Below are 27,319 nucleotides of genomic sequence, written 5' to 3'. Positions count from 1 at the left end.
CAGCAACTTTCATCATTTTTCCATAAGCATAAGGCATTGCCAAAATGTATCAATGTGGTGACCACAAAGTGATGGTGATCCTACACTTATTGAAAATAAAAACAAAACTAGGTTGTCCTCCTAGAAGCCATGTGATAGGTTGAGAGATATATACAAATGTTGCATCTATGGTTGAAGGCATATATGTACAAGCATTTAGAAAAAGAGAGAGTTGAGGAAGAATTACCGTCCTTCTCGATGCTCGTAATGAAGTGTAGCGCGGCCTCCCCCATACTTAAGCATTGTGCTAAGCATGGAAGAAGAATCATGAGCATCTTGTGGCAACCGTGATTATCTTACTCCATGAGATCTTTCTTCCTTGTCCACGAAATCCTCCCCCATGTTTAGCATGATGCTAGGCATGGAAGGAGAAGATGGACCATCTTGAAATTCTTAAAGTCCTTCCCTCATATGTATGAATATCATCTTCAATGTGTCTTTACCTTTGTTGCCTCAATTTCCTTCAACTTCTTCTTGTACTAAGTCATGGTCCCAATCCTTGCTTCTCATCGTCGTCGCCTCCTTCAATTCCTCGTTGTCCCATTGCTGCCTCATCTTCACGAATTTTTTCTTTCAATTTCCAGAACAGAACATGTACTGAAACATTGCTCCATTGCGAAGTGCACGAATTTTCCTTTCCAACGAGTCCTTATTCGCCCAAAACTGATTCCGAACAAGAGAGTTATGTCCATTTCATCCCAGCGCTGCAATCTGTCTCGACGAATTTCAGAACACGCAATGTCCAATGTTCTTGCCATATCTCCTTGTATGTGTCTTCAAATTCGTGCAGGCGGCCGAGGTCGCCGCCGCTAGGCGATACCGCGCGGGGTCGCCGCCGAGCGACGCTAGGCCGTGGCGGGAGGGGCGCGAAGCCCTAGAGTCCGGCTGGATTTGGAGGCTGTGGCTCTTTCCGCACCCCGGCGACCCCACCTCCGTTGAGGGTCTCGAGGGCCACGAATACATCGCGTGACCCTAGGGATGCGTGGACCGCCAACATCGCGCCAGTGCCGGCGACTCAGCCGCCGCCGCCGCGGTAGATCCCGCCAGCGAGGACGAGGAGGCGACGACCCACCAACAAGGCACGTGCAGTTTTTCTTGTTCTTGGCTCGATTTCTTAAATCCAAGTGTTTGGGGAGCTTTTGGTTGGTTTGATTCGTGCAAAGACCTGTGCTGATGCTACTCCATGAGTGAATTTGATTGAATCAACAGGAGCACGAAGAATCGAACCAATTTCTTTTCGGGGAGAAAAAACTGCATTCTTGCACGTGATCTGAAATTCCCGGAGTGTGAGTTCGAATTGAGACATGACTCTTTCGGGATAGCTTACCAACTCCATGGAGATCACCTGTGCAAAGTTTGGGAGCGATTCCTTTTGATTTGGTCGAGTTTCAGGCATTTTTCTCTTTATCACGTCGTCCTCTTCCTGCTTCCTCCTCTATTCGTTGCTCGCTGTTCTTGTCAGATCCGGCAGAGCAAAGCTGTGGCCGGCGCGAGCAGGACGGGTATCCAGCGAGGGAGTGTGGCAGCCACCATCCCATCTCCGACATTTACGGTACGTGTACCTATGATTCGACCCAAGAATGATTGATTTCTCCTGCTTTGTTTAAAACAAATTGCGCCTGTGTATAATTGATGCCGCATATGAATTAGCATCCTCGTGCATCATGTAACACCTTTGCTAATTGCTGTGTTTTGTAAAATTTATAATGGAAGGATTTCAATATGGACTCAATTAATTAGTAGATAGATTTGTGCAATCATGTGTGCAGTTTACGTCTATTGAAATATCTATGAGTACTGTTATGCTCTAAAATCAAGTTGTTTGTTTCAGATATTTTGGCCGGCTGCAGCTGCTAAGCCATTTGGCTGTAAACCTAAGCACCTGCGGTTACAAAGCAAAGACCAAACGTGCACCCGTAGTGCTGCAGCAGTACTGCCGAACAGGTATATTTGTATTTCCATTGCCTCTTCAAATCATTCTTTTGCCATCAAGGGGATTCATTGATGGTCCGTTGATTTTCTATTGGCACAGAGACATGTATGGAAAAATAATATCTTTGAGTTAGTTAGAAGCAAGGAAAAATGACAAGGTATGCATATCCTCATTTCGAAACTCTGATTGGTATATACTATGTACCCGATGTACATTATTTGTCCTTGTCTTATGCTATAGCACCATTCATATTTACTCTTATTTTTCTTCTCAGCGTTGATTCTCTTGACATGTTTAGTTATTACCTAAATGTTCTCGACTTTTCTCGAAACTAAGCATTAGAACTCAAGCTCTGGCACAATGAAGGTATGCGGGGCTAGGCCTTTGGGACGCATACTTAATGGCATATAGACTTTTCCTCGCTGGTTTTCTTGCTCTTACTTATTGTCTGCAAACCAAGCGATCTTATTGTCTTGCTGTAAAAATTCTCAGAAACAGCTGGTCATGGTAATGGCTATTCCTTTATACATATTGGCTAACTTATCTTGCTGTCAAAAATCTCAGAAATATCTGGTCATGCTAATGGCTATTCCTGTATATATATATATATATATATACATATATATATATATAATAGGACACCGCTATTCCATACCCTGGGTATGGTATATTAATCCATACCCTGGCCAACTAGCGGCGCGCCGCGCGTCCACCTCGCACCCGAGCGGGGTCGGCTCCTCTGTTTTTTTTGGCCGCATGTCGCGTCCGCCCAGGCGGTTTCCTCCGCGTACGCCTGACGGTCAAAGCTGCGGTTCTTTTCTTTTTTTTTTTTGAGAATGGCCAAAGCTGCGGTTCACTTCCCCCAGCGTGCAGGAGGCAAAAGGCAGATGCTCTCTTCTCACAGAGACGTGAAACATGTCAAGTGTGACTCAAAAAATTTTTTTGGCGATAAAGTAGTTCTGGAATTGAGTGATATGACAACTAATTGAGTTCCCATTTGTTTGTATCGGCATGTCAGGTCATGGATTAAATTACTTACTCTCTTACATAAACAATCATGAAAGAAAGCATAAAATATTTGAACTTATCACTAATACCATGTTGAACTATAAAAAACCCAACTTGAGAAAGGAACTGTCTTATATTTGCTCTCGTTGTCGCTGAAGACATTGATAAAACAGTACGTATTTGTAGTAAATAGTGAAAGAAAAGTCGTATGAACTGTTGGTATTTATGTTTCCGCGAGGAAACACCAAGGAGGCTTCTGCTGAATATTTTTAATCACAAAGAAAAGAACATACATACAGAGATACATGGCCCTTGACAAAAAAGAGACCCTATCAGAGACTAGCCACCTAACGAACAATAGTTTTTACAAAATGTAATATTTTTAATGAAGCAGGCTAAACTTTCAATCCTGAGGAACGCATCACTAATACAACACAGACTTTGCAACTCAAGGAATAAGTTTATGCTGTCACAATCTGTTTCCTGCCCAGCCGACCTGTTGTGTTTGCCATTATCATCAACCTTGCACTGACAACAGAGCTTTGCTCCTCCCTCCAGCATGCGCCAGCAGCGAGCTCCTCTCTCTCTCTCTAGCAATTTTATTTCCAAATGTACTTTCCAATAAGGAGTCAGCATTGTGTTAATTTCATAGTTGCAAATAACAAATGTGAATGAAAAAACTAGTTAACATGCAAAATATGATAATAATGATAGTGTAATATTTTCAATTGAGATGCACGTATTCCCGAAGACAAACTATCATCTTTTCCACATAGTTTTCTCAAAGAGCAGGCTACCAAACTTTGAACACCAGCAAGAACAGCAAATATCTAGAGCAGAGAAGGCAAAATTATCAATATGAGATATTGGTAAACACTAAACAATAGCCCCAACAGTGGTATCCACATGTGAAAATGCATATTCTTTGTACCTTAGCAGATGACACAGCATTAGGAAATGATCCGTTAAAACCCTTCATTGTAACCAAACCTTTACCTGAAGAGTTAACGAAAATAGCAAAGCAGAGCTATCAGAATATACATTTAGACTTAGCAGCAAAAGATCATAAAACAAACAATGAAACTGAAATCTGGCACTAGAAACCACCAGGCACAAACAGCCAATCAGGCACTTTTTAGAACACTGGGTCAATTAAAATATAAGGTCCAGATTGGCATTCACTCTACTGACTAATCCAGTAAGTCATAAAGGTGATCTCTCTACTGGTTCTATAATCTTTTAATGACTATAAGAAAGACCATAAAATATGTTGATACTATATCGAATGGAAACAAAAATAGATTTTTTTTTCCTTCTTAACACCCACAGGACCTAACAGCTAGGCCAGAGAATATATGGTTTAAGCAGAGGTATACTGATCCACTACCACTACCAGTACTATAAAACAAATAAAAGCAAAACCATTTGTGGACAGATTTATTGTGGAAGTTTCCTTCCATGTGGTATGTGACCATATCGTAAGTTAAAGGATTAAGATCTGTATATCTCAATATCAGCTTCTGTTTTCATTTTCACAAATCAAGGTAGCAATTACTTAGCAAAGAGACTCCCAGCCTGGCAATCCCGTGAAGAATCTTTTCCTTTCACGTGTGTTGATTCAGATCGGGCCTCCATGGCTCAGGTTGGACCATATAAGCATTTGACAGGCTAGCCGGTTTTGGAAACAGTTCATTAGACTAGACCTAGAGTATTAGACCCAATTACATAGTGAACAAACAAGTAATCGAGATAATTTATGGATTACTCAAGTTTATTATAGCTCCAGTAATATCAATAGTATTTGACACAATCATTTTCTGTGGTTCCTATTCCTGAATTTCTATATAAAGCAATTATCTTTGAATTTCTATAAGTCAGGGTTGTTTTGTTAGGTTAATTGTGTGTTGTGATGCAGGATGAACCACAAACACAAGATGTTGTCTGGTTGGCATGATGGATGCTGTAAAAAGGAGATATGATCAAAATGTAACCTGCATTAATCCACTTATGAAACTTAAATTCACTTTAGGACTTATCTTTATCCAAATCTATCACTAGCGCAGATCCCCAATTGCATAGAACTGTAAGAAGGCCCATTTTCACATACCCAACTATCCTCATACTTGCAGGGCAGATAGACTAACAGAGCGGCAGCCTCAAACACACCTCCAGAACTTCTCTCGTTAAAAATAAGATCTAGTATAAGACAAATATGCCAGTAGCATCCAACCCACCAACAATTTAACTATGCACATACTAGTTGAAAACAGATAGCCAATAATTTGGCATTCTGCAAGCTCTTTAAGATTAACAAGAATTGAACCTTTTTCCCAGGCTCAAGTATCAGCACACGCTAGCAGACTAACAAGAATATCTGACTGGAATCGAAGTTTCTCCATCTATAGTTTGCTTTTACATTTGTTCTTATTCCTTGTTTCATGAACACAACCAACAGTAAACCTCTGTAGGGTTACATGGTCAGGACCAACAAACAACAAAAGATGAGGAAATTGAAGAGGACCTTGAGCCGGAGGGGAATCACCTGATCGTAAGGCAGGCGGAAAGGGATCGACGGCGACGGGAGGACGGATCGGACTCGCGGAACGGCGATGGGAGGAGCGAGCGGCGACAGGAACGGGAGGGCGCCGCCTTGAATGCGGGGGATGGCCAGCAGCTGGCGGCGGGCGGCGCCAGTCACGGGATCGGCGAGGAGAGGAACGGCGGAGCGGTGTCGGGAAACGGATCGCGAGCTGGGAGGAGGGAGTGCTGTCGGAGGAGAGGAGCGCCATCGGGAGGAGGGGCGGCGTCGGGAGGAGGGGCGGCGTCGGGAGGAGGGAACGTGCCATCGGGAGCGGCGGCGTCGGGTGCCGTCGGGATCTGGCGAGCTGGGTCTTTGTGTGTGGGGGGGGGGGGTGGGCAGAGCAAAACCGCCTAGGAGGTGGGGCAGGGGGGACGGGCAGAGCAAAACCGCATAGGAGGTGGGGCACGACGTCAGAAAACCGGGGCCCGGCGGCCGTGCGGCATCGGGCGCGCGCCCGGATGGCGGAGCCGCGGAGGGCGACGGTGCGGCTCGGGTACAGAATAATTATTCTATACCCAGGAGGTAAAATAGAGCTACTATATATATATTAGATTTGATCTAATGAGATTGTGTAATAATCCTGGTTGCCCTGTGATTTCTCTCTCCGAGAGTAAGCACATGACTCTCTGATTTCCTATGAAGGTATGTTAAGGTCCATCTGTGTTGGATTATTATGGACATGCCTACTCAGAAACGGCCGGCGCTTAGCGATATCACCAACATCCAAGACAGAGGCACTTAGCGGTATCACCAACATCCAAGACAATGTGCCTTTGGTAATGACCCTGATGGTTGCTGGATAAACAATCCTGGCACACATGCTAGCTGGGCACACAATGTGCCTATCAGTAGAAGGGCGGCGCACGGCGCTCCCGCGGCGGCACAGGCGGGTCGAAGCGGCGGCGTGGCGGCGTTCCGGCGAGTACACCGGCGAACGTGCAGATGTAAAGCGAGCATGAGCATTGGGGACCCATGGGGATTCGGTTTTTATAACTAGCTCGAGCGGAGGGAGGTCGAGGTGAGCCGGTGACGTGGAGGCGGAGCTTGGGCGGACGGTGGCAATGTTGGCGTGGTTATTTACTCGGGCTCCTGATCTTATCATAGCCCTGTATGTATTTTTTTGAGTAGAATTATATGGTGCTGCACTTAAATATGTTTATTTTATTAACCCGTAGCATTAGCACGGGCCAACTTACTAGTCAATACAAGTTCTTCAAGAATGAGTTAAATTTGACTATGTTTTTATAAATTTTTTGAATAAGACGAGTGGTCAAATTTGGTGTCAAAAAAATCAAACGACCTATAATTTGGAACGAGTGAGTAGAAACTCTCCTGCTCATGTGTTTGAGGTGACCTGGTGCGGGTATAGACTTGACTTCTTTCCAGTCATCACATACGCCCGAGTATTTTTGTTTATTTAAATTGCTGAATGCTGATCCGCCTATCCGAAACAAAAACGCATTGGGCCCACCACCTCTATCGGCCGCCGGTCGTCCACCAACGTGGCGGCACCTCCCTAACCCAACTCGCTGCTAGCTGGGCCCAGCGCGCAGCGGCACGAGCGCGAATTAGCGATCCAGGAGTTGCTCAGGCGGCCTTATCCGTTTCCACCCGCTTTCAGCTCTCGGCCCCTCCAGCCAGCGCCAGCGCGTATAAATCTGCGGCCCAACCACCGGCGCACGCGCTGATTCCCCCTCCCTCCCTCTCCAGCTCTCCACTCCACGCGGGCGCTTCTTCTCCGCCTCCAATCCCTCCCGGCTCTCGTTGGTCTCACCACTCTAGTGCTTCTGCTTCCACACCGCTCGCTGCGATCCGTCTCGGTCACCCACGGAGCACGTGGTGGCAGTTTCGTAATGGCGAGGAGCACGCGGTCGGCGGCCACGGAGCGCGCGTACCTCCACCGGCGTGGGCGAGGAGTTCGACGAGTCTGACATCTGGGGCGCGCTCGCCCCGAGCGCCGCGCCGGCGCCGCGGGCCCGCCAACTCCCGGTGGCGGCGGCCGCGCGGAAGGCGGCGCCGGCGTTGGCGGGCGCCGCCGGCCGGGCCGCGCACGGGTCCCTGCCGGTGAACATCCCGGACTGGTCCAAGATCCTGGCCGGCGAGTACCGGGCCCACCACACGGGCTCCGCGGCCGCGGCCGGGGACGACTGGGAGGTGGACGACGGCGTCGGCGTCGGCGACGACGAGGACGCCGCCGCCGACGGCGTGATCCCGCCGCACGAGCTCGCGTGGCGGCGGCGCGCCGCGTCGCTGTCGGTGCACGAGGGGGGCGGGGGCGTCGGCAGGACGCTCAAGGTGCGGGACGCGGTCTGGAAGCGGACCACCGGGTTCCAGGACTGACCGTGACCGTGACCGTGACCGTGACCGTGACTTGTACGGCGCCAATTGCGGGCGCCACTGCATAGCTAGCTGCTTCGCTTCGACGACAGAGGATTTAGCTTTCGATCGGGACTGCTAGTTGATTACTGCATCTAGGAGTAGTGCAGTTGATGTTGGATTTTCGTGACATTTAACAGCGTCTTCGTTACCCTTTTGTTGTTGGGAGGAGATCTGGGAGAGAGAGACAGGAGAGATTCTTTGACTTGTTGTACTTGTAAGATTGTTCATCCGTTGATTCGCTAGTGGATCACATATATGTTTGAACAGAATGCAAAACACTAGCAGGTGACGTCGTCGTGTATGACATTGTTACAAGTTTAGGTAGAGCGTCATGCAAATATGCTGCTATGCATAGCGGCCAATTCGTTGTCGCTATCCGTCGACTGTAAAAACTGATTGTCGTGGAGCAGATTTTAAATGTACTGAGCCGGCTGTTCTGACCTGTTTCTCTTCAAGCGCATTGTCTCCACTCACCTCTGCAAGTCTGCAGGGACATCAATCATCGGTGATCTCATCAGCCTGCGCGCGCGCTACCCCAGCTGCAAATTCAGAGGATCCTTGTCTGCAGCAAGAAGGAATACGTATGTCTTTGTGGTGCCGAACCAACCTAGGCTAGCACACTAGCACCCGTCGTCAACCGTCATCCCCGGCAAGCGCCAACCGTTTCGCGACGATACCATTGGCAGGGCACCCCTGGCCAGAAAGTCTCGCCAATAACAGCCCTTGCTTGCTTACCGAAGAAACTAATCCTGCTCTTACCGTTGCTTACAGAGCAGTGCCGTGTCATCCTCCAGTCATCGCCTTGACCGTGTTCCCATCCGGTCAGTGCACTGACCGGTCCAGGCAGCTATAAATATCAGGTTTAGCAAGGCAATCTTTGCATGACGACCATGCACTGCGACCTCTCTGTCTCTGGGGTAGCCTTTTGGGTGGCGAGTTCTCTCGGCGCTACGCCTGCTAATGGGGTTGACCCCGCCCCAAATCCGCTCATACCCATATTTTAAGAGCCCTAACTACCACTCGCCCCGACCCACCCCGTCGGCCCAATGCCCCAACCCGCCCCAATCCGAAGTCACGACAAAAGATGATATGCGACTTACGCGCCGATCTACTACCATAGCGCTCCAACCCGTCCCAATCCGTCTGTGTCGTCAACCCAACCCGCCCCAACCTGTTTTATAGTGTCATCCGTTTCCACCCATCCAATAGTACCCGTATTAAAACCCACCCAAAAAATCCGTCAAACCCCGCCCCATTAGCAGGAGTACTCGGCGCCACAGCGATCAATAATTGATCGCCGCCCGTACGGCGGATAAGGCCGCCGTGATCGTCCAGGCCAGCACGCAGGCCTGTCCCGCGTGCATCCATCCGACGTGTACTGTACCCGTGCGCACGAATTCATCTCGCGTCCGTGGCTGAGGGACATTGTGCTGCCGGGCAACATCCATGTAGTGCACAAACTGCTACTCTTTTCTATTTTTTTTTTAAAAAAAGAGCGATGGCCGTGTGTATTTTTTTTAAGCGTCACTGCCTATTATCTAGCACACGGTTGGTAACAACGAACTGCCAGGGCGAGCACCAGCCGGATCAACTCGACTCGTACTGCGCAGCGACTAAGCAGGCACATGACTATTGTTTGAAAGGGAAGACACAAATAAGGTGACCATACGCCACACAGAGTTATTTCTTGTCCATATCGAGAACATTTCCCAACAATTGGTCCAGATTTCATAGTCAAGTTTTTTTTATATGTTCATAGTCAAGATTTTACCTCTCCTTACAGCTTATCAAGTATCAACCATAGTTGCCACATTCTTAGTGTGGTTGCTGGTGCCAAAAGGTCAGGTTAGCACCGCCTGCGATCCTCGTCACCATGTGTTCTATGAATGTGTCTCGTTTATTACCAATCCTAACCTAACCTACCAAGTCCAAGTTAAAGCCATTCTGTGCACCGGCATTGTGCGTTTCGTGGAATGGAATGGCCGCGTGTGCAAGCCTAGCAAAAGCCTGCATGCCTTCGGCTTTGAGCCTTTAGAAATTCTTCGTAACATCATACAGGATGATAATAATCCAGTATGAAATGGCTGGGTTTACAATAGCATTCTCTATCTGTTCAGTTAAGCATCACAAATGTGTTTTTAAAGAACAAACTTGCATCGGTACTAGTAATCCTATCTTCTGTAATCAAGGATACGGAGTCAACACTGTCCGACGACCTTTAATTTACTGCAGATGACATCCCTTCTCCCAAACACAGCTCGGAGCCCAGTAATAACAAAAACGGGAGCTTGTTTGTGCATATGCTCTGTCATGACATTTCAGAAGCCAACTCAGTCTGAATGCTGAAGCAGAATGATTGGCCTGGTAACCAGTACATGCACACAATTTCTTCAAAGAATCCTCAATTCTCAATGCGCACACACATAGTTTTACAGAATCCGAAAGTAGGTGTAACAGAAATACAGACAATGTTCAACGTACAAGCACAGAAATAGAGCGAAACATACATCTGGATGCTACCAGTTTCAAATTTAAAAATGCAGATATACCTCAAGGTTTAAGACTAACAAGCATGCAAGCATCACAACAAACTCGCGCAGCTGTCACACTAACACAAACAGTAGTAGAAGTGATGGTCCTTTTCTTTGCTGACGAGCACATGAAACCCGGAGAACCACAATGTAACCTTCAAAGGCTCACCCTTGATCATCAATTTAGCATGCCGCACCCCAAAGGCCCAGAACTGCATCAAATGAGTAGCAGTAATTCAGTACACGAGTATTGCTTGTGCTTAGCAACAAAGTGAAAAGTCCTGTAGTAAAATAAGGTGCACATGAAAAATGTGTCAGCAGGTAATAGGAGGCACTGCAGCATTGGGTCTCCCAACAGTCACGAATGCACAATCAAGGCACTCGCAATTGCAAGAGAGCAGAGAATTAGCATTAGTAGTACAAGGAGTGGCATATATACGTTTGATATAACACATGGATGTGACTGCATATTTATTTATTTAAGCCAGAACAACAGCAAAACAAAAGTCCTGGCACGACAAATTCATAGCATGTTGCGAGTTTCAGAAGTGAGTATATGTAAGGAAGTGCAGAGTTCCCTATTGCATTATTATTTAAGTTTTGCAAAGTGATGAGAATAATACTAGCATCCTCTGCCATCTACAAGTAGCATTTGATCCACCATCGGTGCAGTATGCTTTACATCTAGCAAGGTTAAGTGATCCAACTCTATAGAATCTATCTACGCCGCACGTCAACTGAGAGCATGAGGCAAATTATTTATGCTGTGAAACAGATAATGCTGCAAACAAGTCACAACCACAGTATATATATTTTCCGGGGAATGGAAGTACCCTTACCTGCAGTAACGTTTATATATGCCTCCGCTTACTTATACTAAACCGCCTGCTCCTCCTCCGCCCGACACGCATGTTATAGGCCTTGTCGTGTTGCAGGACGACTGAGCACACCTCAATACTGAGTGTGGGATTGTTTGGAAGCTTGTCGACTGCACTCGTAATAGCAGACTCGACATCTGTCGCCACCCCATCCTGATTCAGTTCCTCTAAAATCCGAACGCGAACCGTGGTCAGCATGTTAAGGTGCTCAATGCCCGAAACATAACAGCCACATAAGGTACTGTCGGACGTGTGTATGCGAAGTTCTAGGTATTCAAGCCTCGGCATAGATCCAGCTTGAAACTCCAGCATTACCGCTCCATTACGGAAATTGCCTACTTCCAAATACTTCAGACAATGGAATCCTGTGCTCTCCCTGAAAGTTAACATTTCTTTAGGGCACTCAATGACTGCAAAAAAGAGGTATAGTAGGCTGGGCAACTCTCCTAGGATATCAAGATCTTTCTGCTCCATTTCTCGGACTTCCAACACTAGTTTCTCAAGGTGATTTAGTGAGCCCATCCAATCTGGAATCTTAGTGAGGTGGCCGTGCCTCATTTTGAACTTCCTCAGACTTTGTAGAGGATGTTGCGAGGAATGGGCTTCAGACATGGCCAAAGGATACGTGCCATATTCAACGCCACGTTTGTCGAACACATCAATCTTAAGTGAATGAAGGTTGCACATGCTTAGTTTGTAAATTGAAGATATTAAGACCAATTCCTGTTCAAGACCGATCTGACCATCTTCTATGCGAATGTGAATTGACCTCAGCTTGGTTAGCTGGGCTAGTTCTTGCAGGAATTCCAGTGAATAGAAGCTGTATATAGAGATCTTTTTCAGCTCTTCCAAGGCCTCCATTCGTCCAATGCCAGCGGCCAGTTTGACGTCTGGTAGGATGAACAGACGCACTAGATGCTGAAGTTTGTAAATATCAGACGGCAACTCCGTTACATCGGCAGTGCTTAAGTCCAGTGTTTCTAGATACTGCAGGTTTGCAATCCCTGTTAAGACCTCCCTTGTGTAAAATTCTCTTGACATTACCATCGGCATAAGTTCATACATGTCCAAATACTTCAGGTGAGGAGAGACTGACACATCAAAATCAATATGAGGAAACCTTGACACATCAAATCCATTAGAACGCTCTGTATAATAAGGGGAACCATCCTTGGCATCTAAAACTCGCAGATTAGTCAGCCCCCGAAGAGAAACAGTACAAGTCTTGTGCAGAGGTTCCCCAAAAATACAAAGTGACCGGACATGAGATAGATCCTGTCCTGAAAGTCCTGCGCCATCTCGGAACTCCTTGTAATGGATAGATAAGCGACGAACCTTGTCATCTGGTCTGCCCAACTGATAATAACCAAGAAACGAAACGAAGTTCTCTTCAAGGGATTTAGACACAATGAAATCCAAAATAGTGTCGTGAACCCGACAAGCCTGTGCCTGGCCGTCATACTGTATGTCCACCGGCTGGATCAAGTTTCTACTAATGAGCTGATCAAAATAATGACCAGCAATTTCAGTTTTACTTCTTCCATCACTACAATGAACAAACCCTTCAGCAATCCACATATTTACCAAACGCTTCCTTCTAATCTTCATATCTTCCGGAAACATGCTAAAATATAATAGACATGTTCTTAGATGATGAGGAAGATCGAAATAGCTGAAAGATAATATCTTTCTCATCGCATCAACATCAGAGTCCTCCGGAACTGCATTACTCAGAGAATATAGCACCTCCTCGCACTGAGATACTGTCACCTTATTACTCAACAAACCAGACAAGGTTATGATGGCTAGTGGAGACCCAGCACATTTTTTCAAGATTTTACCACAAACATCTCTCAGATTAGGAGGGCATCCTTTGCGGCCAAAGGCTTTTTCTACGAACAAGTTTTCTGAGTCATTCTTGTCAAGAGGATCCATCTTGTAGACATGATCGATGCTAGAAGAGCAGCATTCTTCAGCAACGTCATTCTTGCGTGTCGTGACAATTATTCTGCTGTCATTATTATTATTGAACAGTGCACTACCTAGAATCCTCCATGCATCTTTGCTCCATATGTCATCAACAGCAACCAGGTACCTGTTGTACAATTTAATATGGTCATCATATTATAAATCTTAAAGAGGCATACAACAAGAGAGAAAGCAGGCGAACTGAGACATATATACTATACAAACTAATTAAAGTAACGAACTATCTACCGTTGGATAATGGACCTATTTTTTAGTCCACAATCACATAAAAGGCAAACAGTGTCCTATATATACATGTGTGTTGCTCCTTCATGGCAAATACAACCTGCATAACCTAACAAACCCAAAAAGCTAAACCTAACTGAGATGATCTAGCACACATCTCAAAGCTAGCCTGTTGGTTCTTAACACTTTCTTATTAATATAGTAATAGATGAATCTAATTCTTTAATTAGATATTTATTATGGGAACATATCAGGTGCATTGTTTGCACGGTTTGCATGAAGGTGTTTAGCGATGAAAACGATCGGAAACGATCGGCGAAAGGCTCTATCATTTTCACTTTCACATTTTTTCATCGGAAGCGAAATGATATGATATTATCGGAAATAAAAATGGTATCGGTATTGCGGTAATTTTGGAAACGAAAATATACGGTCAAAGACTGATCGAAAACGATCGAAACCCAACGAAGCGATATTTAAAAAAATAATAAATATGTCAAACCATAGAGCACAACACTGACCATATGATTTGACATATTTCATACACAAGTACTAATGGTTAAGATATTACTAATGGTGTCGGTAAAATGCAAAAAAAGATTTTACATGCTGTGTCGGTAAGCGCATGCGGCCATGCACGCAGGGGAATCTAGCATGGGCTGGGACCCTTTTTACTCGGAGGTGGTTCAATTTCAATCTACTACCCGCATGTTACATTTAGTTGTTGTCACGTTAGAATAAAAAAAAAGTGTACAAACATGTTTCTGATGGCTTGGAGAAAAATCAGATAGATTGATTCCATCGTACATTTTGCTAATTACAAGATATTTCGCCTAATAGATCTTAACTGTAAGATATCATGCTGCGACAGGCAAAATCAGCAAACGTTACATACATGCATGGGTGCATGACGTGATTTGCAAATCCATGTTAGGGATATGACTGGCCAGGTGAACTCTTTTCTACCAAATCCATGTTAGGGATATGACTGGCCAGGTGAACTCTTTTCTACCAAATCCATGTTATGAGATAGGATTTGCAAATGTCGCCTGATGAGAGGGGAAAAAGCAAACGTGTGATGTGATTTGAGCTAGGAGATGACCGGCCAGGTGATGAGGGAAAAAAATAGAAATATTAGATCTCAACTAATCATGCATGGAAGTTGGATCTAATTCTCTACTTTTGACTAAAATGAAACTAAAACTATTACCTCCTAGGAGGTAATATGACATTAGATCAACGGTCCACAGTCATTTCGATGTACCGAAGCAAAGCCCATATATAATAGATAGGAGTTAGTAGACCGTTAGATCTTTGTAAAATCCAACGGGATGTTATTTAGATCAAAAAATTCTTTCATATATCATGTTTCTTTGAAAATGATATGAATAGATTTGTCTTAAAATGTAGATTTATAAGTATAAATTAACTATGTTTCATCAATATGTTACAACAAATATTAGTGGTCAAAAGTAACACATTAAGGACTGTAACGATGTCCTAAACGACACTTTGTGGCCAAAGGAGTACTTTATGCCGTACGTTTTATGCAAAAAAAACTAATAACAACCGATTGGCCTAAAATAGATAAATAATTGAAATGCTGAAAAACTTGCAGGCTAAGAAAAAATACACGAGGAAAACTTGTGTTTAATATTTACCTCTTCCCTTCGATGTATTTCCTGAGCTTATTTGTGAGTTGCCGTTGATCAAGCTGTCGTAGAGCTTCGGCCGAGTCGCCACAATTGAAATCCAACAATATATCTCTCAGAACCTTATTGATATCAGGGTTTCTTGACACAGGCACGAAAGCTGTGCAGCGGAAGTTCCCTGCAATTTTGTCGAAAACCTGTTTAGCAAGAGTAGTCTTGCCTAGGCCTCCAAATCCAACAATGGCCACCACCATGCGCGGATTCACTGAAGAGTCCGTCCCCTGGAGACTGAGCTTGCGGACGATCTCTTCTCTCGGAGAATCAATGCCCACGAGGCTAGCTGGATCCGCATACTGAGCAACATCCCGGATAGGAATAGCATCATAGCTTGGGCCAGCATCACTGTTCGTCCCTGTCTTCAACCTCTTGTGCCGGTCTTCTGCCGCACTAACACGATCCTTGAGCTTCTTGATCTCTCGGGTGATCCCGAAATCAGAGGGTAAGCTTCTGATTCGGTCGGTGCAGCTTCGAATGGTCGCCATGATGCGGTCAACGAAGCCTGGGTCGTGCTGCAGTCCGGGATCTTGCTCCTTGCTCGAGGCGAGCAGGAACCCGCTGATGGCATCATCGATGTCATATGACAGCTCTCTTATTTTGTTCTTCCAGAGCTTCATTTGGTGGCTAGGATTCTCCTCATTTGACAGATCTAGCAGAACGGCGTGCAGGATCTGCAGCTCCTCTTTCAGCCAGTCGATGTTGCCGGAGATATCACTCAGCTGGGAGATCTCACTGAGTGTCAGGGAAGCGAGCTTCGTGACCAGAGTTCCCAGGCAGCCTCCCGCGGCTGTTTCGATAATCTTGGATGGATTCACCATCTCTTCTCCCTGTGTACCAATCAGCACAGGCAGAAGCAATAACAAGCGTGTGAGGATAAGAGTAGAAGAGGTAAGGGAGAGAAATACTGAGATTGGTGGTGCGGGACTTGCCTCCTCCGCCGAGGCCCGACGAACGGCCGCCACTCAATCAACCCTGATGCCGACGAAAGCGCTCGCCACAGCCACCGCGTGCCCGGCCGGAGAGGTTCATGCACCCCGGCCGGTCCCTGCGCTTGGCCCGCCGCCGGCCTGATCTGATCAGATGATCACTGGAGTTGAGCAAGGCGCGTGGCGGCCGGCGACCTAGACGGAGGTGGCGTGTGGGGAAGAACTGGGAGAGGTCAAGCAAATGCTGTGGATATAGTACCCCCAATATAATGTCCCGTTGGTCAATAATTCATCGTCGTCATGTGCGAAAGGAAAGGGATATATATATTTCTGTAGTCGTAGGGAGTTGGTGGGCTGGTGGCCATCACCTTTCTCGCATCTTTTAAGAGCTCGTATGCGTTCAAACGGCTGCTGTCTATGTAATTTCCTCCCAAAAACTTGATAGTTTAATTACAACAGCCTTGTTTGGTTTCTCTTCTAGAGATTATAGAAGACCACTTCTAGGCTCCGCATGAGGTACTAAATGAAGTCTATTTGCAAAATCTCTTTAGAGATGGGTGTAACTTTTCGCGACGAATTTAATAATAGTAATTAATCGATGATTGGCTACAGCGATGCTACAGTCAAATCACGCGGTCAAATACCTCGTTAGATTCGTCAGAATCCTAGCACGGGTTCTGGGGTTGGTTTTATAAACTGTCTTTGTTTGACACCCCTAATTAGCGGTGACCCGTGATTTGACCATATTGTAATTAGGGGTATATATATTTGACCCGTGATTTGACACCCCTAATTTGCTAGGATCTTTTCCTTTCGCACATGACGACAATGTTTTTTTTTGAGATTACACAGTACAACTAAGACACTCGCAACCAACATACGCACACTCACACCCTTATGAACACATGTACGCAAACCCTATCCATATGAACATCTTCGAAGACTGAGCCGGCAAATCCTCGAGATTGACGAAGTCACCACAGGCGCCTCGCTGTCGACGGGAACGTCGCCTACCACTGAAAGCACGAAGCCGTTAAATCTCAGAATATTCGCTCACATGGTGAGTCGAACCTAGGACCTCAAATGTTACTAGACTTTTGTAACCACTAGCCTACAGGCCCTTTCGTACGACGATAAATTATTGATCAACGGGAACGATCAACTATGGGCCAAAGGGGCACCATGTGCAAGACAATTAAAACTGGGCCGTACCCATATATTAGGCCCAAACTGTTCCGAGAAAAACAGAGATTACATGGAGGGAATCGCAGGCGGTGCTCTTCCAACGCCGATGCTGATAACACAGAGCTCTTCGCTTCCGCAGGCACGCGGGCTTTCCTATTCCGATGCGGTGAGAAATCCGTGCGGCTCACGTTTATAGGTGAGAAAAAGAAAGAAATAATCCGCGTAGCAGTTGAGGAAAACTGGGGCGGAACCGGAGCGAGCGCGGTTTGGTACGGCGGTGCCGACGCGAGGCTCGAACCGACCTACCAGGCGTTCATCCCCTGATAAGAACTCCTTCCTCGACCGCCCGGCGGCATCGCGAACGTCTCCTCCCCGGCGCGTTCTCTGCTGCCGCCGCCGCCGCCGGAACTCGGAAGGGAGGGCAACGGGCGAGATGATCAAGGTGGTGCTGAACGACCGGCTGGGGAAGAAGGTTCGTGTCAAGTGCAACGAGGACGACACGATCAGCGACCTAAAGCGGCTGGTGGCGGCGCTGGTGGCGGCGCAGACGGGGACGCGCGCCGACAAGATCCGGATCCAAAAGTGGTACACCATCTACAACGACCACATCACCCTCGCCGACTACGAGATCCACGACGGCATGGGCCTCGAGCTCTACTACAACTAGCAGTGGTAGTGGTAGTACTAACATAATAGCATGGCAGCCATCTCCTCGATCAGGTGTATTAGGGATCACCGGGTCGTCGTCCTCATAATTTTTTTATGTACGCGGATCATGTGATGTGGTATATTCTTTTTTTTTCTTTTTGAACGGATGTGATGTGGTATATTCAGTCGAATGGGTAAACCTTAGTCTGCTACTTTATTTGTTGTTTCTTCCGTAGTTCCGTGCCCAATCGCTTCGTTGTCGTTTCTGGTTTTTGCATGGTTTTTATCTGGCCGAAGGCTTGAAGGATCAGAAGAAGGATCGCATCGCATGATTTTTGAAGGAAAGGATAGATTGTTCGTGTTGATTCGTGATCTCGCTTTGCGAGATGGGGAAAGTTTTTTTTTTTTGCGAGGCGAGATGGGGAAAGGTACCATCCTCCTACCTACGAGGACGGTCCCCTTTCCATTGAAAGATTTTTATTTTTTTGACTTAGGCCCGGCCTAGAAATTGCTGGCCCAGTTAATAAGGAGGGATAATCAGCATTGGAAAAAGTTTCTTTTGCCTCCCTCAACTTTGGGCAAAATCTGTTTTTCCCTGAACAACAAAACCGTCCGACCGGACTCCCTGAACTCCTGAAACCGGACACATGATCTCCTGAGCGATTTGAGCACTGACGTGGCAGCGGTTTTTCTTTTTTCTTTTATGTTTATTTTGACTGAATCTTTGAAAAATCATAGTAAGTCATAAAAAAATCATAAAATGGGAAATCCAATTTTTTTGGACTCCACATGAGTAGATCTATGCAGTGAAAATATTATATGGTATACTTTAGTACAATTTTTTGCTGTAGCTTTAGATATATACTTTTCTATAATTAATTTATAGCTGCAGTTTCCGTCATCCAATTATGATGAAATTTTTATGATGGGCTAATCATTATATGATTGATAATCATTATATGATTGAGATGTAGTAAAAATTTTATGATTATTGGATCATGTATGACTGGGTTATAGATTTATCTAGGTTTATCTATAGATTCGTCTATATTTATCAAGGTTTATCAAGATTTATCTAGGTTTTCTTATTCAGGGAAAAAAACGGATTTTGCCCAAAGTTGATGGAGGCAAAAGAGACTTTTTCCATCAGCATTACATCAAAGCCTAGGGCGTCTTACGTCAGGCCGGATTCCCAGCCCATTTTCAGCCCACGTCCATCGACGGCCCAGTTGAACTGACAATTCCTGAAAATGACCCACGAATAAATGACTCCTACAAATTGTTCAAGTAATTTTTTTTCCTACGAAGAATTGCTCTGCTCCTGGGTACCAAGCCACACCCCTACGCATGGTGAGACTGAGAACAGTGAACACTCTGGTCAAACCGCTGGATCACGGCTGGGAGTCCTAGTATTGACCGTCAATCATTGCTGCTGCGCGGCCCCACCGGTCAGCCAGGCACACCAAACACATGTCCAGCAAACCCGGGATTCCTCCGTAGATTGACCACCTTCCCCGATCCCACGACACGCAGAGAGCACCGACGCCCAAGGCCGCTCGTGCACACACACAAACAGCTCAGCACTCGGCAGGAATAGACCCTCTCCATTCCACTCCACCCTGCCCCACAAGCCCGTGTCGCCGCGCCGTCCAAACCGAGGCGAAGCTCTGACCGTGCGAAACCACAAAAGAGGAAAAAGAAAAAACCCGCCGTCCCCGGGAACGCAAAACCCCCGAAAGCCGGCACGGGAGAAAGTGCCGGCGGGTTTCGCTGGCCGGCCCGGCCGGCGGGGTCAAACAGACGTGACAAAACTGCACCGGGCCGAACCGGAGCCTCGTGTGAAAAAAAAAATACAACCCCGGCAAGGGCGGGCAGACAGGGCAGGCGTCGGGATTGGGATCGCGTCGTGGATGGATTGATTGTGCTGCCGCCCGCTTGCTTTGTTGCTTGGGCTTTGCCCTGGGCACTGAAAGCAAGGAGATTTCTTTCTCGCGAGTAGTATTGGCTGGCGTGCGAGCTGCATTCGAGTAGCCGGGAATTTGGTGGTGGCGTAGGCCTCGGGTTTCTTGGTCCCGAGGCGTACACACGTGAGACGGGACGAGCTGGTGTGCTTGCTCTGTGTTCCGTCTCGAGGAGGACGGGATCACGGGAGCTAGAGGCACGTCCGTTGGAGTTTCTGAGCGTGGAGATGCAGCCCACTTGTGTGCGCGAACGGCGGAACGGGTTTATTTCCGGCGAACACGCGAATGGGTTCCTACTGTTTTCAGCTTTTACGAACACATGCTAGTGGCGAACGCAGGACGAGAATCAAGGGGGGCCAAGAAGAGCACACTAAAATCAAACAAGACCGTCTGGTGGCAAAAGTTCAAAGAAGGAAACTATAGGAATAAAAGAAGTAGACATACCACTAAGTAGAATTTAAGCTCCATATCAATCATGTACACCATTGAATTCACCTCTCATGTTTGATGCTCCGTCATATCCTTGGCCTCTAATCTTGGATATAGATAAGCCATGATGATCTAGAAGGGCCAAAAGAGCTTCCTTTAGAGCATCTGATGTAGTATCCTTGACATGCTTGAGAGCAAGAAATCGTTCCACCACATGGCCTTGGTTATTGACATACCTACATTACAGAAAATTAGTTAGCTAGGCAAGACAACATAAAGAGACAATATCATCTATACTACAAAGATATTTACCTCAATAGCACAGCCATTTGTTCTTTAACAGAAATATCACGTGATTCATCAATAAGAATAGACAAGTTCCTATCTCCAATTTCTCCAATGATTCTCTCTGTGATCTCTTGAGCACAACTTTTTGCAAGATCTTTTTGAATATGTGGAGATATCATAATGCAATTTCTTGGAGCACGATTGAAAGCATCCATCACTTCCTTAATTTTATCATTCACCCAATCAATCAACTCTCGAAAATTTCCCTTATTTAACGAACTAGCTGACTCATCATGACCACGAAAAGCTAAGCCTTGCATCAACAGAAATCTTGTACAAGCCAATGCAGAAATCAAACGAATTTTATAGAACTCCTCAGCTCACGACTAGCACTAGACATGAGACTATCTATGTTTTGCCTTTGATTGTTAAAATAATCAAAATGCAACCGAGCATTGTTGTGGACACTATTAACACCACGAACATGAGATCTGAACTTTTCAATTGCATCTTTCCAATTATTAAACCCAACTTTAGTGAAAGCTTCATATTTATCACCCTTTTCTGATTGCTTAAAAAGAAAACAATAAAAGTAATACGATGCATCCTTTGACTCACTATACTCTAACCAATCATATGTGTCATACCATTCCTCTCTAAAAGGATCTTAATCTTTGGCCATATTGTCTGCGAGGGAAATTTTAACCTTTTGGTTGGCACGGACCATTCAAAATATAAGCCCTTCTCACTTGGTCTTGGATATTCTTATCATATTCCTCAATTGGTTTTGGCGGCGTGGCGGCGTCGGGGGTCGGGCAGGCTAGGGCAGCGGCCAGCGGGGTGTCGGCCTGGGGCTGGGAAGTGGGGAGGCCGAATTGGGCTGCGCGAATCGGGCCGACGAGGAGGACGCGCGCAGGAAAATGGCCCAAGGTGGAGGACGCGCAGGGGGAGGAGGCCGAAATGGGCTGGGATGTTAGTTTTAGCCCACTCTAACTCTTAATTTTTTCTATATTTAACAATATACGAAAAGTAGATATAAGAGGTTTCCAAAAATTGAGGGGGGGGGGGCATGGCCCACTTTGCCCCCCTGTGCGTCCGCCCCATGCTACCACCTGGGTCCGGGCGGGGAGAAGGAAGAGAGAGCTGCTATCTTTCGAAAGGCCAAAGGGCGAGCACGAAAGGTCAGCAAGTGGCTGCCGGCGGGGCCACCCACGGCGGCCGCCGCTGGCGTCACCCGCACGGACGGCCGGGCCGGGCACCCGTTCCGTCCCGTTCTTGATCTCCGCACCACCGTCCTCTACTAGGAGCATAATAAACAAATGGCGCCGGCAATAATGCGACGCGCGGAGCCCACCGCGGCGCTGGCGCACACGACACAGGCAGGCAGGGCGGCATGTCGCAGTGTGCCGCGCCGCGCCCACCGCGGAGGGGCGGGAGACGGGAAGGAGCGTGCTGACCTCATTAACCGCGCTGACTCTTGGCGCCGCTGCCCCACCACACCGTGGTCTCGTTTCATTCAGGCAGGGTACGTGCCGCGCGCTGTCCTGATCGCTGCCGCCACTTGCCACTGCCAGGCCCAGGCCGCTCCGCTCCCGCGCCCTCCCTCATCCCTGCACTCCTCGCCAGCCAGCTTGAGCATCTCTCATGTCGTGGCCGCCGGATTGGCAGGCGCGCACGGGGAGCGCCCCCAGCGGGCAGCGGAGCGGAGCCCGAGGTCGATGGCTCGATGGGGTTGAAGCAGAGCAGGGTGGGTGGTCCGTCTCTGGGCGAGCAGGGTCGCAAATGCCCTAGGCTAGCGGGGCTCCCTCTCCCTGCCTCCCTTGGCCGTGCATGACAGATTGACAGCACGGCTGGATTCAGAATTGTTTGCGCCCAGCTCCAGCCACCTGCTACGCAATCCCAGCACCACCGTAGGCACGCAGGCAGGCCGCGCCCCGCAGCCGCAGCACGCAGCAGCTCAGGCTCAGGCTCAGGCTCAGGCGCTCTCTGGCGTCGCCGCGCGTGCCCATGCTGCGGTGCTGCCCATACCATACACGAACACATGCAGATGCGTCGCCGCCACGTTTAAAGCCTGCCGTCCTTGTCGAGCTACCACTAGTAAAAGTTGCTAGGTGGCCTCGCTCGCGGCTCGGTAGCCCGCCGCAGCCCACGCAGTGCGCCTGGAGGGTGGCGTCAGCTGCCTGCTGCCAGTATGATGATTTTTTTTCCTTTTGAAACGGGCCACAGCAGGGTGAGATTATCATGGATTCATGGGGCATGACCGCATGAGTCACCAGACCAGATGCTCTCGCCTCTCACCTCTATTCCTTTCCTCTTCCTCCCGCGAGGGTGAAAACAGAAAAGGGCAAGGGCAAAGGGGATCATCATATCCGGAGCGAGATTGTGGCCGTGGCCGTGGCCGCCGACAGGCAGCCGCAATCATGGGCATCTGAAACTGGGCGGAAAGGCTGCGGAAAGACGGCACGGATCAGTGCGCTCCCCATGATCCGATTGCCACATGCACACGCTGCGCTCTGAAAATCCAGCAAAAGGCAGGCACTACTTCTCTAAAAGTTGGAGAAATGTTTCGCCCGGCGCTGGGCGAAACAGCAGGTTTCAGACTTTGAGAGCATCAATTATTTTCCCAGACGGCCGACCAAGTGGGCAGCGTGGTTTAGCAGAGACTTGGACACGGATTAAAGCTAAGACTTGGTCGGTCACGCATCAGATCTAGCACAGCCCCCCGCATTAAAAAAAGAACAGAAAAGAAAACCCCAAAAGTTTCGACAGGCAGGCTCAGACGATCCCGATAACACGCGGAAAGGTTTTTCAAAAAAGTAACATGCAGAGTGATACAACGGCGCTGAGAAATTCCCAGCTCCCAATAGCATGGCAACTTGCCGCTGCATTCTCAGGGTCGCGCCCGGAACCAACCACCACCCAGCAGTGGCAAAGCTTGCCCTTTGGCTCGACTCGCTCCTCGCACGATCCACCGTTGCCAAATCCGGAAATCACCGGCCCCGGTCCGTGCCTTACCAAAACCGCCACCGTTAAAAATGCTGCCTAGGTAAACATGCGTGGGTAAGATGTCCAGGAGATTCCTTTTTTTTTAAAAAAAAAAGATGTCCAAGAGGTAATTTTGCATGAGCCGGATATGATCAGAGAAGGATTAAAACCCTAATGGGCTTCCGGTGTGAAGACCCATTAGTGGAGTCTATATAATGTGGGACGGGATTGTGGCCAAGATGATCAACACGTGCAATAAACCCTAGCCAAGCACGCGGTGCTAGCACACCGACGACCGGCGTTCCCGCCCCGCACATTTGGACTTTGAGGAGATGCGCTGTTGCTGCCGGCGTTCCCGCCCTGCACGTGTGGACTTCAAAAAGGCGCGGGTGCGTTGCGGCAGTGATGATCAGCAGGATAAGGAGGAGGAATCGCAAACTGCAATATGCTTCCTCTTCATCGACGCGCGACTACATTAGGGTGAGGTACCCCAACTTTTTTCCGCATCTAGTGGTGATGGTTCATCATCTATTCACATGAGATCCTTGGTGCGCGGTAGAATTATGAATTCACGCTGACGTTGCGTCGCCGTTTCCTTACAACACGCACATTCTAGCTCTCGGCACGCGAGCTCGGCGAGGCCAGCGACGCCTCCGGCGACACCCCACGCACGCAGCAGGCACAACCATCCCAACCAGCCCCTTCCCCCTCCCTGTCACAGCCTACAAAAAAAGAAGAAAATAAAAATCCCCCGCCGGGCCCCACCTGTCAGCCTCTCCCTCTCCTCCTCTCTCTGTTTCTGCTCGGCGCCGCGCGCACGCGTCGCTGCCGCAGGCAAACCCCGGCTTCCGTGCCACGTGCCGGCCATCCTCGCGAGCCGTGCCGCCGCTTCACTCTTCTCCTCACCCCTCTCCTTATCCGCGCACGACCGGCTCCTTCTCCCCGCAAACCCTAGCCCCAAATCCCCATTGCCGCCGCCACCCCGAGCTCCCTCGCCGCCGTCGAATCGCCGTCTCCGGTGCGCGCCGCCTCGATTCCTTGCGCGGGGAGCATCTCCTCCCTTCCCTCGCTCGATTTCGCCCCTCACCCGACCTCCCCCTTCGCTGTGTAGGGCCGCCGTCGTGCCGGTCCGCCCGCCGCCGCCCATCCCCGTCGCGCCACCTCCTCACCACCGCTCCCCATCCACGCTGTCGCCGGTGAGGCTCGCCTCCATCCCCTCCGTGCTGTGCTCGCGCCCCCGGACTCTTTCTGGCCTCGACTCGCCGCCGCCGCCGTCGCCGCGTGCGACGTGCGCGCGCGCGTGACGCGCCACGCGCGTCGTGGCCGCGCCCACGCCGCGGTCAAGGCCCGGCTTGCCTTGACCCGGCCTGGGTGGGGCGCCTGCCCGTGGGGCCCACCTGTCGGCCTCTGGCTGACGGGTGTGGCCGGATCCAGGTGTACCTAGCGTTTTTGCTAGGGTTTCTTTAGGATTTATTTATCTGCAACCTTGTAAAATCCATAGAAATTCATGTATAGCTCCAAAAATTATGAAACTTATTTTGTTGGATTCCTCTAGCTGAGATATACTTAGAAAAGATATTGTTTTGCATGTTACTTTGCTATAGATTTATCTATAGTTTTATCTTGCAAAAGTGAATTTGATGCTTAGTTAATTGTATACTGCTCGAAAAATGCCAAACAAAATTTTGTTAGACTCCTTGTGAGGTGTAGTTTTCAGTGGTGCAACTTGTTCACATGATTCCTTACTGTTTATCAAAGTTTTAGCTTGTTTTCTTATACTTTGTCATAAAATGGTATAATATAGAACTTTTTGATGGAAAGTGATAAAATGATAAAACTAGTTTTGTTAGCTTTGTTTTCATGCCTAGTATCTAAGATAATTTTATTGGATTTGTTTAGTTAAGTTTGCATGCCTCTTCGGATTTACTTTGTTTAGAGTGGCTGAGAATTGTTTTATTTATGATTAATTATAGGAAAATGCTTTTGCTGAAAACCAATTTTCATGAGTTCTTTGCAATGTTCTCGGCATGCTCAAATTATTTCATGATTTTTACTTGTTGTTTAGTTCATTTCTTAATTCTTGCATCACATTCATGCATTATAGTGACCGAGCCGTCGGAGAACGAACCCGTGGAGCCCGCCGAGTCCGTTGAGCCCGAGCCTGGAGTCCCGTTCGTGGTCGAGCCGGAAGTTAACCAAGGCAAGCAGCTAAGCATATTTCTTGCAACTATCTAATCTGATTTAGTTTAGCTATTCCACTTGGGTATTGTTGGGCTATATATGTGTAGTATGTATGTATTGCATTTTTATACCTATCTTTATGCATAATACTTCCTTGATTTGTTATCCTTATTCTTGGCACTAGTTAGTTAGTTAATTACTTAACTTGACTAGATGCTTAGCCCTGCTTAGAATACTTCTATTGCTCGCTAGACAGGAATGGTTTGGAGGATCACCTTTACCGGTTACCCTTGATCGCACTGGTTTGGTTTGGTGGCTAGTAAAGTAATAGTACCGAGATTCGAGCGGAATGGTAGGGCCTAGAGAATGAAGTCACATGGGCATAGTCCGCTTGGATCGATTAAGGACCGAGTGGATGCCATCGGCCTTGAGCACCTTTCCGTGCTACCACATATCCAATATAATGGAACAGATGAGCCAATTACCTTCTTTGACTTGATCATTGATGTACAGTCCTAGATACGTGGCTACGGGCTATGCAGAGAGGCTTAGTGTGTCCCCAGGTGGACCTATGTGTAGGAAAGTTTAGAGATGTCCCTGGTGGAACTAAGTCTCTACTCGTAATCTAAGTGTGAGGTTCAATGATCGAGTCTTGTTGGGAACGGTTGACGTGAGTACCCCCTTGCCCGGCGTGATCGGTTGGGTGAGTCGCATGGTCCTCGCGTCGTGTAGGTAAAGTAGTACACCCTTGCAAGGTTATAATCAATTCAAATTGCCGCGCTCTCGGATATGAGCAACCTCTTGGTTCGCCGAATTCCTCTTAGAGAGTTCCGGTTTTGTTGGTGTTGGTTTCAGGTCTTGTTAATGATCTATTGATTATTATTATTACTTTCTTAATCAACTAAAATTGTTTGGGGTGGGCAAGATTAATTAATTCTGATAGGTGATAGTGTAGAGAGCTAATGCTTATGCAATAATTACTTAACCTTAAAGTTTTTACTTGAGCCAATGCAAGATCCTTGCTTATTTAATCGCGTAAGTCTTGCGGAGTACCTTTGTACTCAGGGTGCTTTCTAAACCTAGTTGCAGGTGAGCCAGAAGTGGTGTTCGGCCACTTCTACCCCGCTGATCCAAACGCGGGGGAAGAGTAGATCGTGGTGGCTGTAATGACGTCCTTGAGCAAGGCGTCATTACTTTAGTAAGTCTTTATCGTAATCGAGCTTCGTCAGAGCATGTAAATGCAATAAATTTTACATTTCCATTTAATATGACTATCGTGAGCCCAAGGCTTGTAAGTGAAGCTTGAAACCCACCTATATTGAACTTGTAATATTAAGTGTGTAAAACTGCTCTTTGTGGAATATTGGCGATGTATTCGATTGTAAACGGTATGTGCATATGCTGATCCTGGACGTATGTTGGAGCACATACCGGGACTACCGGA

The 27,319-nt window shown here is 47.5% G+C and overlaps 5 protein-coding genes across 12 annotated transcripts in view; 3 read left to right on the top strand and 2 right to left on the bottom strand.

Moving 5' to 3' along the window:
• LOC120709379 (disease resistance protein RGA5-like) overlaps positions 1 to 16,495 on the bottom strand; it is a 39,304-nt gene extending 22,809 nt beyond the window's left edge. For 2 of the 4 annotated variants that reach the window (XM_039995042.1, XM_039995030.1), the window contains exon 1: positions 16,202 to 16,495. Coding sequence is in view for 2 of the 4 variants with exons in the window: in XM_039995012.1 (XP_039850946.1) it covers positions 11,323 to 13,444; positions 15,225 to 16,090 (2,988 nt within the window). In the remaining 2 variants the exon portion in view is untranslated. Of the gene's footprint in view, positions 1 to 10,289; positions 10,753 to 11,310; positions 13,445 to 15,224; positions 16,100 to 16,201 lie in introns of those variants that run through there. The other 2 variants (XM_039995012.1, XM_039995006.1) reach the window with 2 other exon arrangements.
• LOC120709414 lies at positions 815 to 6,792 on the top strand. Of its 5 annotated transcripts, none has more exons than XR_005689664.1 (4): positions 816 to 1,591; positions 1,871 to 1,983; positions 2,072 to 2,129; positions 6,214 to 6,792. XR_005689664.1 is itself a non-coding variant. In XM_039995050.1 (4 exons), the coding sequence occupies exons 1-4, from the start codon at positions 1,018 to 1,020 to the stop codon at positions 2,103 to 2,105; spliced, it is 591 nt and encodes a 196-aa protein (XP_039850984.1). In that variant the 5' UTR covers positions 818 to 1,017; the 3' UTR covers positions 2,106 to 2,530. The 5 variants fall into 5 exon arrangements, 1 of the variants encoding a protein (XP_039850984.1); XR_005689661.1 differs by having other exon boundaries at positions 6,204 to 6,792; XR_005689662.1 differs by lacking the exon at positions 6,214 to 6,792 and adding an exon at positions 2,247 to 2,569.
• LOC120709437 lies at positions 3,649 to 5,793 on the bottom strand. Its single transcript, XM_039995068.1, has 3 exons — positions 5,523 to 5,793; positions 3,912 to 3,976; positions 3,649 to 3,810 (listed from the first exon to the last, which is right to left on the bottom strand). The coding sequence occupies exons 1-3, from the start codon at positions 5,767 to 5,769 to the stop codon at positions 3,661 to 3,663; spliced, it is 462 nt and encodes a 153-aa protein (XP_039851002.1). The 5' UTR covers positions 5,770 to 5,793; the 3' UTR covers positions 3,649 to 3,660.
• LOC120647464 lies at positions 6,020 to 8,209 on the top strand. The gene is made up of 2 exons (XM_039924270.1): positions 6,020 to 6,083; positions 7,423 to 8,209. The coding sequence occupies exons 1-2, from the start codon at positions 6,020 to 6,022 to the stop codon at positions 7,899 to 7,901; spliced, it is 543 nt and encodes a 180-aa protein (XP_039780204.1). The 3' UTR covers positions 7,902 to 8,209.
• A 1,321-nt stretch (positions 16,496 to 17,816) lies between the features above and the next one.
• Positions 17,817 to 18,175, top strand: LOC120657168 (ubiquitin-like protein 5). The gene has a single exon (XM_039935435.1). It carries the CDS (start codon positions 17,817 to 17,819, stop codon positions 18,048 to 18,050), a length of 234 nt encoding a protein of 77 aa, XP_039791369.1. The 3' UTR covers positions 18,051 to 18,175.
• The last annotated feature ends 9,144 nt before the right edge of the window (positions 18,176 to 27,319 follow it).

The sequence above is a fragment of the Panicum virgatum genome, chromosome 1K (genome assembly GCF_016808335.1).
Source record: "Panicum virgatum strain AP13 chromosome 1K, P.virgatum_v5, whole genome shotgun sequence".
NCBI lineage: Eukaryota > Viridiplantae > Streptophyta > Magnoliopsida > Poales > Poaceae > Panicum > Panicum virgatum.
This window is presented reverse-complemented; position numbering and strand designations above follow the sequence as displayed.